The sequence below is a fragment of the Equus przewalskii genome, unplaced genomic scaffold, assembly GCF_037783145.1.
Source record: "Equus przewalskii isolate Varuska unplaced genomic scaffold, EquPr2 ChrUn-9, whole genome shotgun sequence".
Taxonomy (NCBI): Eukaryota; Metazoa; Chordata; class Mammalia; order Perissodactyla; family Equidae; genus Equus; species Equus przewalskii.
Genome location: NW_027228757.1, coordinates 130,887 through 148,728, shown reverse-complemented (window position 1 = coordinate 148,728; position 17,842 = coordinate 130,887). Strand labels below are relative to the sequence as shown.

The following is a 17,842-nucleotide window of genomic DNA, read 5'->3' as shown; positions in this document are numbered from 1 at the left end:
TGCGCCACTGGGCCGGTCCCTATGTGTTTTTATAATGAAAACACTCTTAATAGACCTAATTTGAGTAAGTTTCCATTTCTTGCTGCCAAAAGAGATAGGATGAGACTGTACCAGTATGATGTCACTGAGAAAGGTATTCAAGGAATTTATCAGCCAAGGAGGACAGAGACAAGATTGGAATCAAGAGCTGGAGGCCAGGGTCAGCGGGTGTATTCCCCACCCTTCACCAACTGAAAACCCCAGTTTGGACAGTCAAGCCAGTCTCCCCAGTCTCTTCTTACAAGCGTTCCCATCCCCCATGTTGGAGTCCCTCACCCCTCACCTGCTCCCACTAGGTGAGGATTTGCTGGTTGTGCAGGGGAAGCGTCGGAGATGGATGTCCCCTGGAGAGCCACCAGCGTATGTCAAGGAGAAGAGAAAGGGCCTGGTGGGTGAGTGAAGGGTAGCTCATTTGGAGCATGGCCCTGCGGGAATGTGCTGGGAAATGAGGCTGGAGAGGTAGGCAGGGACCAGATCCTGTGTGGGGTTGGACTTTTCCTGAGTGCCATTATCCTGTGGGGGTGGGGACAAGAAGCATTATTTGGTTTTAAGCAGGGGAATAACAGGCTGAGACCTGCATTTTTAAAAAGATCCACATATGAGCTGGTTGGAGGGTGATTTGGAAGGAGGAAGAGACGAGAGGCAGGGAGGCCCGTTAGGAGGCTGCTGGGATCACCCAAGCAGAGGAGACGGAGGGTGGAGGCAGAGAGCAGCAATGGGCGAGAGCTCTGGCAGGTTGGATGCCCCCAGGCTCTGCTCTCCCTCCTCTCTTTTTGCTGCTTTCTCCACTGCACATCTGCCCAGGTTCTCTGCTTCCTGGGGCAGGGTAGTGGGCTCCTCATTGACCTGGGAACTCCAGGGCACAGTGGCTGGGTCTCCTTCTGCATCTGTGACTTGGACAGAGCAGGACAGAGCTTTGCCCTGAGATCTCTCCAGCTGGACTTCAGGTCAGTTGGTCTCAAAGTGTTTTACCTAATGACTCATCCTATCATCACTCTCCTTCTTGGTGTTTTCATTTCATCTTTTTGGTGTTCTGTTTTGTTGTTTTGGGTCATTTAAGAATTTTTAAATCTGATTTTAAATCAACCAATTCAGGACATATTGGATATAATTACATATTCTTAGTAATCAATTTTGCAGTATTTTTATGATTGAAGAAAGGTTTTTTTATCCTTTTCAGTAGGTCCTTCTCTGTCCCCATTTCATGTACACTTTATACTTTTTAAAAATTTATAACTAGTTTTTCCTGGGATGTAATCTTTGAAATCTAGTTTTACCTTTAGTGCATCAGGAGAAATGCAAAAACTCCTAGAAAATGTTTTTTTCTTTACACGCTTCTAGTCTAACTTACTTTAGATAAAGTCCTTGTTGGAATGCCTGTATGGGGCATGGTCCCTATAAACCTTACCATATAAACAGAGCTTGAAGGCTTCCTCCTGGGATTTTCCTGACTGGAACTTGATTTTCGTTGTATACACTCCACTCATTTCCATACTGAGATTTCTGATGATCAAGAACTCCAGCTCTGTTAGGCTGAATCTGTGCTTGTATTTTTCTTCAAGGCCGTACCATTCAGGAGCATAGGTATTAGGTTTCCAGGACACCAGAAACAAATCTCTCTCATCACCAGAATCCCGAAGCCACTCAATCTCTCGGATGTCAGTAGATGGGGAGAAGGTCAGTTGCAGCTGCACAGACCCACCCCCGCCCCCTGCCACGGTCCTTTGCAACGTGCAGGATGAGCTGGGGTCTTTGACAGCCTGGGAACCTGGGGAAAGAACAGCTGAGAATGAGGAAAGAAAGAAGCAGGGCAAACACCATACTGCATCTCCTCTCTGCTTTCACATCACATTAACTTTGTATTCATACAAAGAGAATTCTCTCTTTTTACGGACAGGGAAACAAATCTGAGACAACTTGCCCAGGCCTTGGTCCCACCTAGAACATGGCAGTTTTGATTCAAGCACGTGTCTGTCACCCTCCCATACTCACGCTCTTTCCTTTTCTTGCAGCTTGCACCTAACATGGTCTTTGGTCATATGGCAGAAAAAAGAAACTGAAAATATTAACGCTGCTAAACAATAATCCAGTTTCCCCATTAGTCTGTACACACCAGAAGAAAATCATTCCAGCTTTCTCTGTTGCCACCGTTTTCCCCTCAACCCACTGCAGGGTGGCTTCTGGCCCATCACTCCTCTGAAATTGCTCTTGATTGGGTCACTAACAACTCCCTAAAATTAGCAAAGTCAACTGTCACTGGTCAGTTCTAGTCTTACAGGACCATCTTGTGCCATTTGACACTGAACTGTTCTCCCTTCCTTGAAATTCTACTTATTTGGTACAAATTTTTCTCCCTCTGGGCCCTCAGCCAGCCTTCATTCAGTAAATGCTTAATGAGCTCGGAGCTGTTGAGGTCGCTGGGGACACAGTGGTGGATAAGCAGACCAGGTCCCTGCTCTCATGGAGCGTCCATTGTAGCGAGGGACAGTGCTGAAAAAAGCAGGGAAAACAAATGACTTCAGACAGTTATAAGTGCTATGAAGAAAATAAAAAGGATGCGGCACTGATTTCATCTCTGTTCCCTGGCATCTGAACTTCTTTCACATATCTGTGGAATTTCTACCTTATGAGGCGGAGCCCACCTCCTGCTATAAATGCCAGATACTTTCCCAGCCTCCTTTGCAGCTGAGACAGCACATGACCTGGGCTCTTCCAATTGGATGCACCTACCACAGACTTTCAAACACAAGCTGATGACATGAAGGGAGGTGACCCACAGAATCTGTGCTGTTGACAATGACAGTCATGGCATCAGCCACCTGCAGTTGCCTGAGGCAGTGGTGGCAGCAGTTCTGGGGCAGGGCAAGTATCCAGAGTCAGTGGAATAGTGGTTTGAGCTGTGATGTTTGGCCAGGATTAATGGACCGGCTTCTACTGGACCAGCTCTGGTGGTGTGACTCAGGGTGTGGCTCCTGGATGAGTGGTCTCAAAGCCTGGCCATCCGGACCCCTCAAAGGCCTGTGGGCCACCTGCTAAGCTCTAATATATACATATTCAATTAGTCAGCTGCTTTCCCTTGCTCATAACCAAGAACGCTGACTGACACTTAGGATAATGTGATAGAAGAGTCTTGGTTTGGTGGAGATGTGGGGGTGTGAGTGGTTCATCAAGAAAGTCCCCTGTGAGTGGATGACAATTAAGGTGAGTCCTGAATGACGAAAGGACAGAATGAATTATTCTTTCTTTCCTTTTCTTTCTTTCTTTTTCTTTCTTTCTTTCTTTCTTTCTTTCTTTCTTTCTTTCTTTCTTTCTTTCTTTCTTTCTTTCTTTCTTTCTTTCTACCTTCCTTTCTTACCTCCTTCCTTCCTTTCTTTCGTCTCTCTCTCTGTCTCTTTTTCTTTCTTTCTTTCTTTCCTTCCTTCTTCCTTCCTTCCTTCCTTCCTTTCTATCTTTCTTTCTTTCTCTTTCTTCCTTCCTTCCCTCTTCCCTTCCTTTCTTTCCTTCTTTCTTCCTTTCTTCCTCTCTTTCTTTCTTTTTGATGAGGAAGATTGGCTCTGAGATAACATCTATTGCCAATCTTCCTCTTTTTGCTTGAGGAAGATTCACCCTGGGCTAACATCTATGCCAGTCTTCCTCTATTTTGTATGTGGGTCACTGCCACAGCAAGGCTAGCAATGAGTGGTGTAGGTCCACGCATGGGAACTGAACCCTGGCTGCCAAAGCAGAGTGCACCAAACTTCACCACTAGGTCCTAGAGCCGGCCACATGTAATTATTATTAAAGTGTAGAGAGGAGCAGGTTTGGGGTGAGAGGAAGCATAAAACAAGAATTTGGTGTTATACATGTTAACCTTGGCTTCCAAGATGTTAAATAGGCCGTACAGTCTGGTCTGAAGCTCAGGGGAAGGTCAGGGCTGGAGATGTGGCCCTCAGCACAGCCATGCTACTAAATCCATGGGATTAGCTAAAATCACCTGGGGGGATTATAGCTAGGGAAGAAAAGATGGCATAGCACCAACCACCATTAAGAGAGAGGGAGAAGGAGCTGACAGTGGGAAAAGGTGGTGAGCACAGTGTCACAAAAGCCAACGAAGGAGTTTCAGGAAGGGAGGGGAGGCCACTGTGACAGCCCTGCTGAGAGGTGAGGCCAGGCTGCCCTCTGTTCTTTTCTTTTCCTCCTGAGTACTTCCAAAGTTCTTTGGTGCTTCTCCATTCCACTGGTGCTTACCCCCATAATACATACATTTCTCTGCTATTATATTAAGTATTCAAATTATACCCCTCTGCCCTCCATGTCCCACTGCTCACCACCCCAAATAGGATGAGAATGCGGAACACTCAGCAGCCCATGTTCTCTGCCACCTCACAGTCTTGTAACATTCTTACCCCTCTCCCTGCAGCAGCCTTCCAACCTAGAGGCTTTCCTGAAACAGTCAAGTGTTCTATTTCCAGACCTTGTTAGATTTTCTCAAAATGTGACTTTGTTCTGGGAATCTTTACTTTTACCTTAAATCACAAATTCCCAGTCTCGTTACCATCATCCATTGTGCTTAATTACAATTGTCGTGTGGTTCTTTGCTATCACTGTTGACTCTATCTTTCCCCACTCTGGAGATGTCTGTTAGGATGAAATTTTTATTTCATGGAGAATTGTTTGAAGGATTTTCCTCAAATTTGCTCTGTGGTGATATATTCTCTGAATCCTTACCTCAGTGCTAATATTTTCTTTTACCCTGACAGTAAGTGACATCTAGCTGATTTGCAAGGATTTGTCAATTGCTGTCCTTTCCTTTAAGCAGTGCATAGATGTCCTTTCACTGTCATCAAGCTTCTGTTATTGCAGACAAGAAGTTTGATTATTTTTCCTTTCAAAGTATTTTTCCTTTGTAAGCTTCTAAGTTTTTGTTCTTTTTCCTGGTATTGCAAGAATTATACCAGCTACTCTTAGGTGCGTGTCTTTTTTTTTTCTCTGAAGTGAAATCCTCATACATACAATTAACACTATAAAGTGTATATTTTTTAGTGGCATTTTGTGTATTCAAAATATTGTACCACTGCCACCTCTCTCCAGTTTCAAAACATTTTCATCATCCCAGAAGAACACCCTGTACCCACCAAATAGTTACTTTCTCTTCCTCCTCCCCATCCTCTGGTAACCTCTACTCAATCATGCCTGTGTAACGAAGTCTCCATAAAAACCCAAGAGGGCGATGTTGGGAGAACTCCTGGGTTGGTGAGCACAAGGAGGTGCTGGAGGGTGGCCCACCTGCAGAGGGCGTGGAAACTCCACACCCCTTCCACATACCTTGCCCTGTGCATCTCTTCCATCTGGCTTTTCATGAGTTATATCTATTTATAATAAACCAAGAATCTAGTAAGTAAACTGTTTTCCCATTGTTCTGTGAGCTCCTCTAGCAAATTCCTCCAACCTGACCGGAAGGTCATGGGAACCTCCGATGTTTAGCCTGTCAGTCAGAAGCCAGTTGGTAACAACCTGGACTCGTGACTGGCATCTGAAGTCGGGGGGATGATAGTCTTGTGCGGCTGAGTCCTAAACCTGTGGGATCTGACAAACTGCAGGAAGACAGTGTCAGAACTGATTAAAATTGTAGGACACCCAGCTGGTGTCTGAGAAATCTCAAAATTGCTCTGTGAGGGGAAAGGAACACACACATGTAGTGTCAGAAGTAGTGTGGTAGTCGCGTGAGAGTAAAGGAGAAACAGAGGTGTGTGTTTTTCCATAGCAGGTAATTTATCTGTTTAGATTATGTTTCTCTTCTGGAGTCAGTACTGGTAAATTATATTTTCCTACAAAATTATCCATTTCATCTCAGTTTTCCATATATTTGTATAAAGTTAAGCAAAATGGTTTTTTGCTTAACTTCCTTTGTGTATGTGATTTTTTTCCTGCTATTTCATTTCTTCTTTTGGGCCTTTAGGCTTTCCTGGGAGGGTTTTGAAAGATTGGAAACACTCAATCATGCTTGTGTGCTTGTCGCAATAAATCAGGGGTTTCATCTTTTTCAGACAAAACATTTCAAAGTAGGAGACAGCTTGTTTCCCCAAAGCAATGTTTGGTTTTTTAAACAGGGACCTGATGAATAAATGAAAAGCAATAGTCTATATTGGAGTATAAGAGTTTATACAAGCCTTAAGACTAGGTGTCTTAGGGGGTACTGGTACACATCCTAGGTAAGAGGACTCTAGGGGCAATTGCTAGGAAGGAGAAACCTAATGGGAATTTCCTAGGTCAGGGGAGCCTAGGGGGTACTGTGGAGTGAATGGGGCAGACTGACCTTTTTAATTTGGCTTTAAGTTGGAAAGAATTGTGTTTATAAAATCTGAACAAACTGCTTGACAGAGAAATGAGATTCTGAACTTGTTCAGTTCCAAAGAACAGGACACTGGCTCCTTCCAGCTGAAAGGCATTTTCAGGTGACTCAGAACCTCTCGGAATCGTCAGAGGATCAATCCTCATGATGCATGACCCACTATCATTCACACTAATTAATTAAAGGCTCATCCAGGCATATTAGGAGTGGTCTTCCTGTGATCAAAGCCCCCACTGCAGTTTTAGACCAATAGTGGGAGATCTTGAGTCACGTAGAGAGTGTTTGTGACCTTTCTTTAGGAAGTAACACTCACATTTCTGACCCACTACACTGTCTTTAGTTCAGTCATAGTAAAATTAAACTAAAAGAAAAATGGTAAATTGAGTTTCTAAAAGCCAACCAATTCCCGAATGGGCCGCCTCCTCTCAGAACTGCAGCTGGCTTCATGCTGAAACTTGCAAGTGCTTAATGAAATGGGGATTGCAGGAAATGGCTGGCAAGATAACCTGGGGTAATTTAAAACTACAGTCGCTACTGTGGGGCTCCTTTTTAAGAGGCAGGCAATAGAGAAAGTTTTAAACAGTCGAGCTTGCCACCATCCAGCACTATTGCTGAAGATTAACCTTCCAGAAGCTATAAATATTTATGAAGAAGAGCAAAATCTTACCAAACTTGTTTTGTCTCCTGAGAGCTTGGCTTAATAATCTTCTGGGTGTGGTCTCAAAATACAGTCAGACAAGAATGTGGTTGCACCCCATTTTTTGGTCAGAGATGGTTGGACAGAAATGTGGGTTGCATTCCATTGGACAGTAAGGGTCCCCCCAAACATCTGCCAACCTCAGCGGAATTACATTGGCCATTGGAAGGAATGTTCTGATTAGATAAGATCACTTAAGAAGTACACTTAAAAGCAAAGACTTTAAAATTCCAAAATAACATTATTGAAAATTTTGTTGCAAAAAGCTAATAAAAATTAAGTTATAAGAGGTAACTAATGGAAAATATACCAGTCCATGGCTGTAATCTACTCTCAGAGTTAATGAGACTCTGTGAGACTTTCTGTGAAACTGCCACGTTCAAGATTACTGGAATGGCTCAATACCACCAGGTAGTTACTGGTTGTCCTGACTGAAACCTGACAAGATACTTGAAAAGATTTAGCAACTTATGATCAGAAATTCAGCCAAACTGGAAGCTGATACTCAAAGCCTGATAGGGATTTTCTTTCTAGCTCTTCTTCCCTAAGTTAAAATCAAACTAAATACCCACAGGGAAGAAAGCAAATTAGGGCTGATGTAGTTGGATTGCTAGATCCACCTATAGTGTCATTTAAGTTACAACTCAATTGCTGAGGAATTAAGAGCAATGGTCCTTAAAAAAAAGTACTTGCAAGCCTGGAAATGCAGCTCTCGAGGCAGTTCAGATTCCACTCATTTCCCTTATCTCAAAAGTCTTGTCATCTCTCCAGCAACTGTTATCTAGTCCATCACCAATTCATAAGAGTGAAGGAAAAAGGCAAGAAAAACGGCCATAAGAGCACTTTCTCCCAAATTCTGGAATCTTGAGTGTCTTCTCCACAAATATTAGTGGAAAAAGCTTAAACTAAATTTGCATTCAATTATTCTTTCATAACTAGTGAGCCTTACATTACTGTACCTGATGCATGGCAGTAATATTAAAACAGTAGCTGTGGAGCTTTTGTGTATGTGTGTCTATATGTATGTTATGTATGTGTGATGTTTTACCAATGGGTAGTATAATTTCTAAAGAATTCTATTTAATTGGCTTAAAGTAAGTGCTTTTATAAATGTAATGGAAACTAACCCAAAGGTCTTTCAAGCTAACATGACATAAAATCACCTTTGGTAAATGAAAGCTTATTTAAGCTTGCTGGTTTGATTAAAATAAACACATTTTCAGAGTTCTCAAGATGGAAACAAGTAAATAGATGTGAAAAATATAAAAATGTTGGGTGAACTTTTTAACAATAATTCTTTATTATGGTGTATGTACTTAAAATAATTTCAAAACTTTTTGGAAACTTGAAAGCTTAGTGTTTTGCTAATGGAGCTAAATAGAATTTATTGAGTATCTAGATGATTTCCAAATAAGATAAAATATTAGACATTAATTATTAAATATATTTTATCTACTTTTGTCTTAGTAGAGAGAAATCAAAAGATGGTTGAGTCTATCAGTAAACATGTTTTTATTATATTTAAAAATTATACTATGAAGTAGTGTGTTTCTAGAAATTATAAAAAGTATTTGTAAGTTTGCCAAGCCACAGAATGCTAATGTAAAAGACACTTTATAATTGCTTACTTCTTAATTTTCACTAAAAATTATGGTCTGTAGGGGTTAAAAATTCTAATTAATATATGTGATTAAGGCTACTAAAATTTAATAAGGAAAACGGAAAACATCTGTGTGTTCAACAAAAGTAAGATGTATGTTTTCAGTAAAGAAGGTATAAAGCATGGAAATATTTTCATTTGTTTTGTTAAGAAAGATAAATTTATCCTAAAGTACTAGGAGGGAAAGAAGCCATGAGATAAATTCTGAAGGTAAAAAAAGAAAGTTATAAAGGATTTGTGGATGAGGAACCCTGAGGAAAGAATTTTGTGGATTGTCAAGTTGGACAGGATTAATATGAATTTAACGGAGTGAGTAAGATTCAATGTCAAAAGTAAGCTAGTACAAAAATTAGAATTTGGTTTTCTCTTTCTTAAAAGGATACTTTTGCTGAACTTTTATTCTGCTCTTGGTTAAGAGATTATAAAAGGTTTTCTTTACTTTTGAGTGAGTCTCACTTTGACTAAACGGATAACCAAAGCATTGTTTCACAACAACATGGTTCAGCAAACAATTGATGTTGTTTGACCAAGTGTTTTAACCTTTTGATATTTTGCCTAAGCTCCCCCAAATTCATATCCTAATGAAGTCTTTCTTTTGACTTAAAAATCTCTCTGCTAATTTTCAGAGGGCCCCTGAGCCCTCTTAAAGAAATGTGCCCTCTCTTCCTATAAAGAGGAAGATACTAAATTAATTAGGCTCGTTTGCTATGCTAAGTTGCATGGGAAGCATTGTCAAGTAAATGCTGATAAGTCTTCTTAGGTCATATTGTGCAGGTAAATATTATTATTCACTCTCTTAACCCTGCTTCCTTGCTTCCAGTACTACAGGAGGAAAATGACCATGACAGCATTCAATTATCTAATTTGGTTTACAGATAGGTCTTAAATAAATGCTAAGCAAGGACATTATCCAGATGGATATGCTGTCCAGCCTCAAGAAAGCCTGCTACTTCCTATTAACTCTACAAAGCCAGTAAAAGATTTCCTTCTACAGGCTCAAGAAATTGCCACAGAAGAAGAGAAACAAAGGTGGCAATAAAAACGGGGAATTTTTGATACCACAGCACAGATGTGGCTTGGGTTCAATAAAAGAATCCCCAGAAACCATAATGCCTACTGGAGCACAATTGCCACTGCTCCAGCATACAACCAATTAATCCACTGGGTACCTGAAAAGATGATTTCATGGGGAAAACAATTCTTGGAAACTTTCTCCCACAGTGGCTCATAAAGCCTATACTCGTTGTGCTATACACCCAAAATATTATCCAGGGAAACTATTTCATGGGTCACAAGGCCACTTTCCCTTCCTCAGGGACCCTTTGAGGTATGGCAATTGGGCTTTGTTCAAATGCCATGATATCAATGATAAATATATCTTGTAGTCATCTGTATGTTCTCACACTGGGTTGAGGCCTTTCCTTGCAGAAGTGATGACTGTTGGTAAACTATTATTGGAAAGAATAATTCCTGTTACAGGAAATCCTTCTGAGTTGCACAGTGATCAGGGAACTCATTTCACTGGACAAGAAGTTAAATCTATTGGTGACATTTGGCCAATAATACAACCGTAGAACTAATGGCACAATCAAAATTCAATTGGCAAAGCTTTGGGATCATTCAATCTCTCATGGCCAAAAGATCTTCCCCTAAGTGCCCCTCAACCTTAGATCTACACACTTTGGTAAACTTCTGTTGTCCCCTTTGGAGATAATAACTGGACAGCATATGCAATTAGATGAAGGAAAGTATGAACCAACTCTGCATAAAGAAGATATCCTACATTACTGTTAAGGTCTCATTGAGACAGTTAATAGAAGTGAGAGGTTTGCAGCTGATTCTTTTCCCAGTGAAGTCCTGGGAGACAAAAGCCTTAAGGACCACGGACTTTACCCTGGAGATTTTACTCATTGGAAAAGACACCAGAGAAAAGACTCTTGGCAGCCCTGTTGGAAAGGACCAGACCAGGTACTTGTAATCAATTCATGTGCTGAGGAATCAAAAGGCATAGACTCATGGATTCATGTTTTTCATTAAAAAAAAAGTCTTCCCCACCTGAGTGGGTTTCAGTTCCTATTTCTGTTACCCAGCTTTAGCTGACCAATGCAAATATCTCCAAACCAGGATGAGAAGAAGATGGCATCTGTTGTAGACAGCTGTCCCAAGACTCCAGACCAGGCCTGTATTGCCAAGATTATATCTCCTCATTTAAACCTTTGTAAATGCATGGCTTAAACCATACATGTATTTTGTAATTGTTCTATTTAAGGTTTCAGAATACTATCATACATAAAGAAATTGATTGATATGGAACAGACTCGTTTTGAAGGCCAGGCCTTTATTGGGTGGCTCCTAATGGAACTCAACCGTTATGTGAAACAAACCTCTGGCCTTGGCTACTGTATAGATGGATAAACCACTGCACCCTGAGCTTCCCTTGGATACAGGGAAGGATTCACTCTGAGCTAACCTCTGTTGCCAATCTTCTCTTTAAGGCCAGATGGGGTCATTCAGTGTCCCACTGATATGGCCACCTAGTAGCTATATTTATTCTTTCCTTGGGGCAAGAAGATGTCATATCACATATAGAAGGCCTGACTAAATTAACTCAACAAGATCTTAATGATAGTCAAGTAGAAATAGCCTTATTAAACACTAAAATGTCTTTAATGAGAAAGGCTGTCCTTCAAAATAGAATGGCCTTAGATGTCCTAACTACATCCCAAGGTGATACGTGTACAATCATTCACACTGAATACTGTGTTCTTATACCTGATGAAGCCTCCAATGTGTCATCTCTGCTAAAGCGTGGGAAAAAAAAAATACGTGAATGCCTGAAGTAATTCTACACCCAGTCTTGATTTCTTTGCTTGGCCCCCTTCAGGTATTGGTTCCCTTTTTTGACCTGGATTACAGTTCCTATTTCTATTACTCCTTGGAATTCTTGTATTAGTCATAATATTCAAAGTACTTACTGTTTTCTTTACTCAGTGTTGTAGAGTGGCATGCTGGCTAGAGTAAAGATTGCTGAGTGACTTGAGATGGTCAATCGATCTTACAAGCTTGGACAAACTTTCTTTTTTTGATAAAGACTATGCCAAATAACTTATTTTAAAACAAATCTTTCCTGATATTGAATTATCAACGTTGTTCTTGTACCCATTCTATAATTGTAAACAATATGAGCATGATGAGTCACGTGAAGTATATGCACGACATTTGTGTGAAAATCTAAATTAATTGAAAAATTATACAACCCATGAAATGCTTCCTTTGTTAATAAATACCGCTATGCTTGTCGAACTAGTTCCCCCCAACATCGATAACTTGGCAAACAAATGAGATCAAAGCCTAGCACTGAGGGACGTGATGCACCCAGGGCAGGCAGCAACCCCCTAACCCCCTAGCATTGAGGGACCATATTTTGATCATCAATGCTTACTATTGAAAGATCATAGGTAAAAAGAGGGAAAACAATGAATAAATGAAAAGTGATAGTATATGAGGAAGCCATTTACTTTAAAACTAATTCAGCCTGACCTTGTTTTTCCAAAGGGCCTGGTGTGGCCTGTTGAGCAGGCATTGTACATCTGCTTTAAGCATTTACTATGTTCCAAAGACAGGAACGATGCCCTTAAATATAGGTATGTAATTTCCCCCCATACCAGCATTTCTTTAAAAATAAGCATCTTTTCCTGGGAACTAAGGATTCATTTCTGTTCTGCTGTGTTCACCTTGTGACCACTGACCTGCTGACCACCATCCTGCTGTGTCAACTAAGCATCTCGTGACAGTAGGAAAAGGGCTATTCCTGTCATATGTGATGTATGCTCTTTGTCCCAAGATGGTATACATCCACTCTGTACACTTCCTCGGTGCCCTTCCTTCCTTGGAGAATGTAGGTCCTGGGTTATAGTCCTCAAACGTGGCTCATAATAAACTCATCCCAAATTTGATTTAAGATTGATTAGAGATTATTTGCATCAATAGACCTAAATCACTAAATAGAAGGTAAGGAGCCAGGGTTCAGGAAAAGATAGGAATGAGGGAATTTCCAAAGACCAACGATTTAATGAAGAGAGCTGCCAGAGCTCATACAGCAGCAAAGCTAGATCTGTGTATCTGTGTGGTCTCCAACAGCCTGACTCCTGTTTTCTGTCTCTCTCTCTTTCCCTCTTATATTTAAATAAATTTATTATATTTAAATATATATTTAAATAAATTTATTAAGCTATTTCTCACAGGCTACAGAAAAGATTCTTTACTATGAACAGGGAGATGGAGTTCCAATTTACAAAAAACTGAGAGAAACCACTGGAGAGAAGTTGGTGCCACAGTCTTTATGAGATCAAGTTTCCTGCTTTCCAGTTCTCTTCCCAGTGCACTTCTAGAATGATAAAAGATAGAGGAAGGACCAAATCCAATAATAACTGAATAACTGGGCAAGGACAGTTTGATTACAGCCATTTCCATCTCTCATATACCCACACATCCTGTGCCCTCCTTGAGGATGGGTGCAAATATACTTCCATAAAATTTTTCCTTCTAAAATTTTAAGAAACTAAAATTAAATATGCCAACATGATGCTATATCCATTGAATGTTTCAAAAATTATTCTTTTAAATAAAGGACAAGAGTTCACTAGCTCAGTCAACTTCAATTGTTAGTAAAAATGAGTTATTCATGAACCCAGCACTGCCTGAATCAGCTTTAATCCAAAATGCATTTACAGGGAAGAAATTTGGTTTTGTTAATGTTTAAGGGATAGAAAGGACATTGTGGCTAGAGCTACTGAGCCCCTCCCACTTCCCTGTCCTCCCCTGTCCTATGAGACCCCATGCAGCCTCTTAGTGGCTGCTCTCAATCTGCTTAGAATTCGGTAAGGCTGATGCCAGCTTGGGTGAGGCAGGAACAGCTGAATTTTCTGCTCTGAGGGACTTACTGCCCTCAGTGGTTGTGTGGCAACCAATAGCACACAAAGAGAGGGCAGCTGGGGGCAGAGGCAGCTTCCTGTGCACCCTGGTCCTGCAATGTATGCAGCTCTCTGAGAATGGTGACAAGTGCTACAATGGCAGAGCAGTGGAAGCGCTCCCAGAGGAGCCAGCATAGACGTAACTACAGCTCAAGAAAGAAAAGACCCAGGAGGACTCCTTAAAGTGCTCACTGACCCCACGGACTCCATGACCCTAACCTGGAAATGATAGCATTTGTTGAGCAGGAAAATGAAAGAGAATTCAGATGGGGGAAGGCACTAAGGGAGCAGCTGTTTCCCTATTGAGAAACATAAAAGGAATAATTTTCCTAGAGGCTGGGGTGGCGGGAACAGAAGTTGCGAGAGAAATTTCTGTCAAATAGCATAGGTTCCTCTATCCCCTTAGTTAAGAATTCAGAGGTCTGGGTGTGGGAGTGGGGGTGGGGAGGGTTAGGAGAGGAGGGCAATGCAGCCTGAGTCCCCAGCTCTCTGCAGTCTGAGGCAGAACGTGGTCCTGGAGCTCTTAGATACCTGGGCTAAGACTTAGTAGTGCTGAGCTCTCAGGCAAGTTCATTGGCTTCTCTGAGCCTTGGTTTCCTCAAACTTAAGACGAGGGTGGTGTCATCTACTCAGTGGGGCTACATAGAAAGCCAGATTCCTGCCATGTGTCACAGTGCCTGGTCATTAGCAATGGGTCTTCTATTGTCCTGTCCTCTCTGCCTCAGTATCCCTCCCAGCGCCACAGGAAACACATGGTGCTGTGAGGCTGCAATGAGAGAATGTATGGAACACTCCAGGTGCAGATCTTGCATATGGTAAATGCTCAGCACGTTTATTTCTGTCTTCCTTCTGACCAAATCCTGTCCATCTTCTCAGTCACCCGCCCAACCCAGCTTACCTGGGGCTGTCATTGTCACCACCTTAATGTTGTAACTGGCCCATATGTCATTTACCCTCTCACTGGGTTCCAATATTTTCACTATTATAAATAGACCAAAATGAATGTCTTTGTTCATAAGCTTCTTCTGCATGAAGGTTTTTCCCAGAAGTGGAGTTACCAAGGAAAAGGTAGAAATATTTTATTTATTTATTTATGTATTTATTTATTTACTGTGAGGAAGACTGGTCCTCAGCTAACATCTGTTCCAATCTTCCTCTATTTATGTGGGATGCCAACTCAGCGTGGCTTGACAAGTGGTGGTAGGTCTGCACCCAGGATCCACTGGGCCGCCAGGCCACCAGTGGAGCAGACGAACTGAACCACTATGCCACCGGGCTGGCTCCCAGGTATAAATATTATAAATGCTTAAATGTTTCTGACACATCAAATGTACTACCAAGAAGCTTTTACTCATTTTAAAAGTTGGCTACCATATATGAGAGTGCCTGTCGTAGTGTCCCATTGCCAAATGGAGGATTCGCAGTAAGAAAAAAAACCTGTGCTGATGTGACAGGCAAAATACAATACCCAGTTTTCTTCATCTGCATTTGTTTGATTACCTGTGACGATGACTGTCTTTCATGCTTATTTATCTTGCCTATTTTTTCCTTATGTTTCGTCTCCCACATCCTCTGCTCATCATCAACAATCGTGGTAATATTTCTCCTATTGATTGGTAAGGGGGAATGGACTGTTTCAAAGGTTCTTACAATGTTCACCACAGTGCAGGAGGTGGAGGGCAGTGGGGAGCGTAAGGACGTGTGCAATCTCTGTGTTACCACAACTGCCTCACGTCCCAGAGGGAAACATTTCCTGTTTTCAACTGTTGGATCGCGATATCACTGTCAATTATGAAACAAGGAAACATCACATTTTTTACAGTGTCCATCGGCAAGTTTTATCAAGCAAGAAATGTATGATGCTGTATACATGAGGAATCTGTGTCCCTGTTCATACACCGGTCGGAAAGTGCACGATTTCACTTACTCTCCCAAGAACACCTTGAGTGAGGCATTATTGTATCCATTTTCCAGGTGAGGAATTGAAGCTCAGAAAGATAAAGCCACTCTGCCAGGGTATTTACAATGTGTCCAAAATTTTATGGTCAATATGGGGCAAACCAGAATTTCCACCCAGTGGGTGTGACTGCTGAATTCAGCCCCTCGTTCCACCACAAGGAAGTTCTGGGGACAAGGGCAGGGGACGAGGCCACCAAGTCCGAGCCTGGTTCCCATGAGGCAGCTCCTGCAGCATTACCCCCATCCCCACGGAGAGCTCAGAAACAGCTGGTAACCACACAGAAAGGTCACCAGCAGAGGGAGAGAGGAAGACCCCACTCCCCCCACACCAGAGGCCGCACGTCCCCACCTCTGCAGATGGTGCCACAGCTCAGCTGTCCCTAATGATGGCCAGTGGCAGCTTTTCTGCCCTCCTCAGCCTGGGAGGAGAAGAAGGAAGCAGGCTGGGCGCCGGGGAGCGAACGGAGACAAGGACCTGAGACTGTGGATTTGTTCCCAACAAACAGGGAGGTGGAAAATGAGACACTGGTCTGAGGATCTCAGCGGCAGCAGCCCAATGGAGCAGGACAAATAACTGTCCTTTGAGGTAGAGGTTTGATGGAGCTTTTCCTGTCCTGAGGAAGTTGCAGGCATCCCAGAAAAGCCCCAGCCCCCTTTCCCTCCCCCTCAACCCTCATTCTTTGTGAGTCAGAGTTTTAATACCATGCAAGCCCCAGCTCCCCCTCCCACCTGACTCCTCAGCCTCCTCCACACCTGCCTGGAGCCCCCCCCCCCCCCACCTGCTCTGCTACTCATCCAGGAGGCTGATTTGCAGCATCAGGGTCTGGCAGGAGAACCAGCTGGGGCACAAGGAGTCCATGACTGCTTGTTGATGAGGTTAGACCAGTGGCTCCTCCTCTCCCCACCCCCGGCCCCCTCCCATCCTCACTCTCCTCTTGAATCCTCTCAGCTCACACTCACCTTGCCTGGTGAGTCAAGGGACATAACAATTTGTAAAAGGAAGGATTTTTTTTTCTGAGAACAATCCATGTTTGATTATATAAAATTTAGAACACAGAGAAAGTTGTCCAGAAGAATAAAAATCACTTGTTATCACACCTCACAAAGCTAACTATCATACAAGTTCATTCCCCCCAGCTTGACAGAGATATTACTGATATATACCATATGTATGTTAAGATGTACAACATGGTGATTTGCTAAATGTGTGCCCTGGAAAATTATTACCACAATGAGGATAGTAATGCCTCCATCTCCTCATATAATTACCAGCATTTTGCATGTGTGATGATAACATTTCTGATCTACTCTCTTAACTTTCAAGTGTATAATATCAGCTTAGGGCCAATCTTCCTCACCAAAAAAAATTAGTTTGGCTATATATAACAGAAATTCCTCAAATGCTAATGGTTTATAGATAATACAAGTTGAAGTTTTGCTCCAACAAAACAAAATGAACCCAAAATGTTGCACATGCGTCCAATGGAATATTATCCACTCATTGAAAGGAATGACGTACTGATGCATGCTACAACATGGATAAAGCTTGACACATTATGCTAAGAGAAAGAAATCAGACACTAAAGACCATATAGTACGTGATTCCACTCATCTGGAAGTGCAGAATAGATTAGTGGATGTTCATGGCTGCGAGAGGGTGGGGAAGAAGGGAGAAGGGAGTCGCAGCTGAAGGACGCAAAGTTCCTGTCTGAGGTGGAGAATGTGTCCTAACATTGGCTCTTTTGATGGCTGCACATCTCTGTGAATACACCAAAGCCATTGATTTGGACCCTTGAAGTGGGTGAAACGTATTGTGTATCTCAGCAAAGCTGTTTTTACAAATACAATTGTGTTGGAAGTACAGGACAAGACCAAGTGCTTTGGGGCCAGACTGACCTGGGTTTGACTCCTTTCTGTAATTTGTCAGCCTTGGATCTTGGACAAGTCATTCTACTCCTCTGAGCCACTTTCTCATCTGTGAAGTGGATGTAATGATCCTGCCTGCCCAGAGAGCTGTTGGAGGATTAATGAGATCATTCATATCAAGTGTTAGTCTCTGTGCCTTGTACATAGTAAGCACTCAATAAACGTCAACTGCCTGAAATATGCCCAGAGCACTTGCTCAGGGGAAAACACATAGACCACATGACATGCCCGAGGCCCACAAGGCCTGTCCAGACAGC

At 42.2% G+C, this 17,842-nt stretch overlaps 1 protein-coding gene across 6 annotated transcripts in view; it reads right to left on the bottom strand.

Annotated features, from left to right (window-relative positions):
• The window catches only part of LOC103541559 (CD48 antigen-like), a 96,024-nt gene that overhangs the window by 16,769 nt on the left and 61,413 nt on the right, over positions 1–17,842 (bottom strand). The window contains exons 1-2 of one of the 6 annotated variants that reach the window (XM_070608539.1): positions 16,439–16,591; positions 1,448–1,807 (exon numbers count right to left, since the gene is read on the bottom strand). The exons of 1 other annotated variant lie outside the window; for it this stretch is intronic. In XM_070608539.1, the coding sequence (XP_070464640.1) occupies positions 1,448–1,807; positions 16,439–16,454 (376 nt within the window). In that variant the 5' untranslated portion in view covers positions 16,455–16,591. Of the gene's footprint in view, positions 1–1,447; positions 1,808–16,438; positions 16,592–17,842 lie in introns of those variants that run through there. 4 more of the 6 variants (XM_070608538.1, XM_070608536.1, XM_070608535.1 and 1 more) reach the window with 4 other exon arrangements.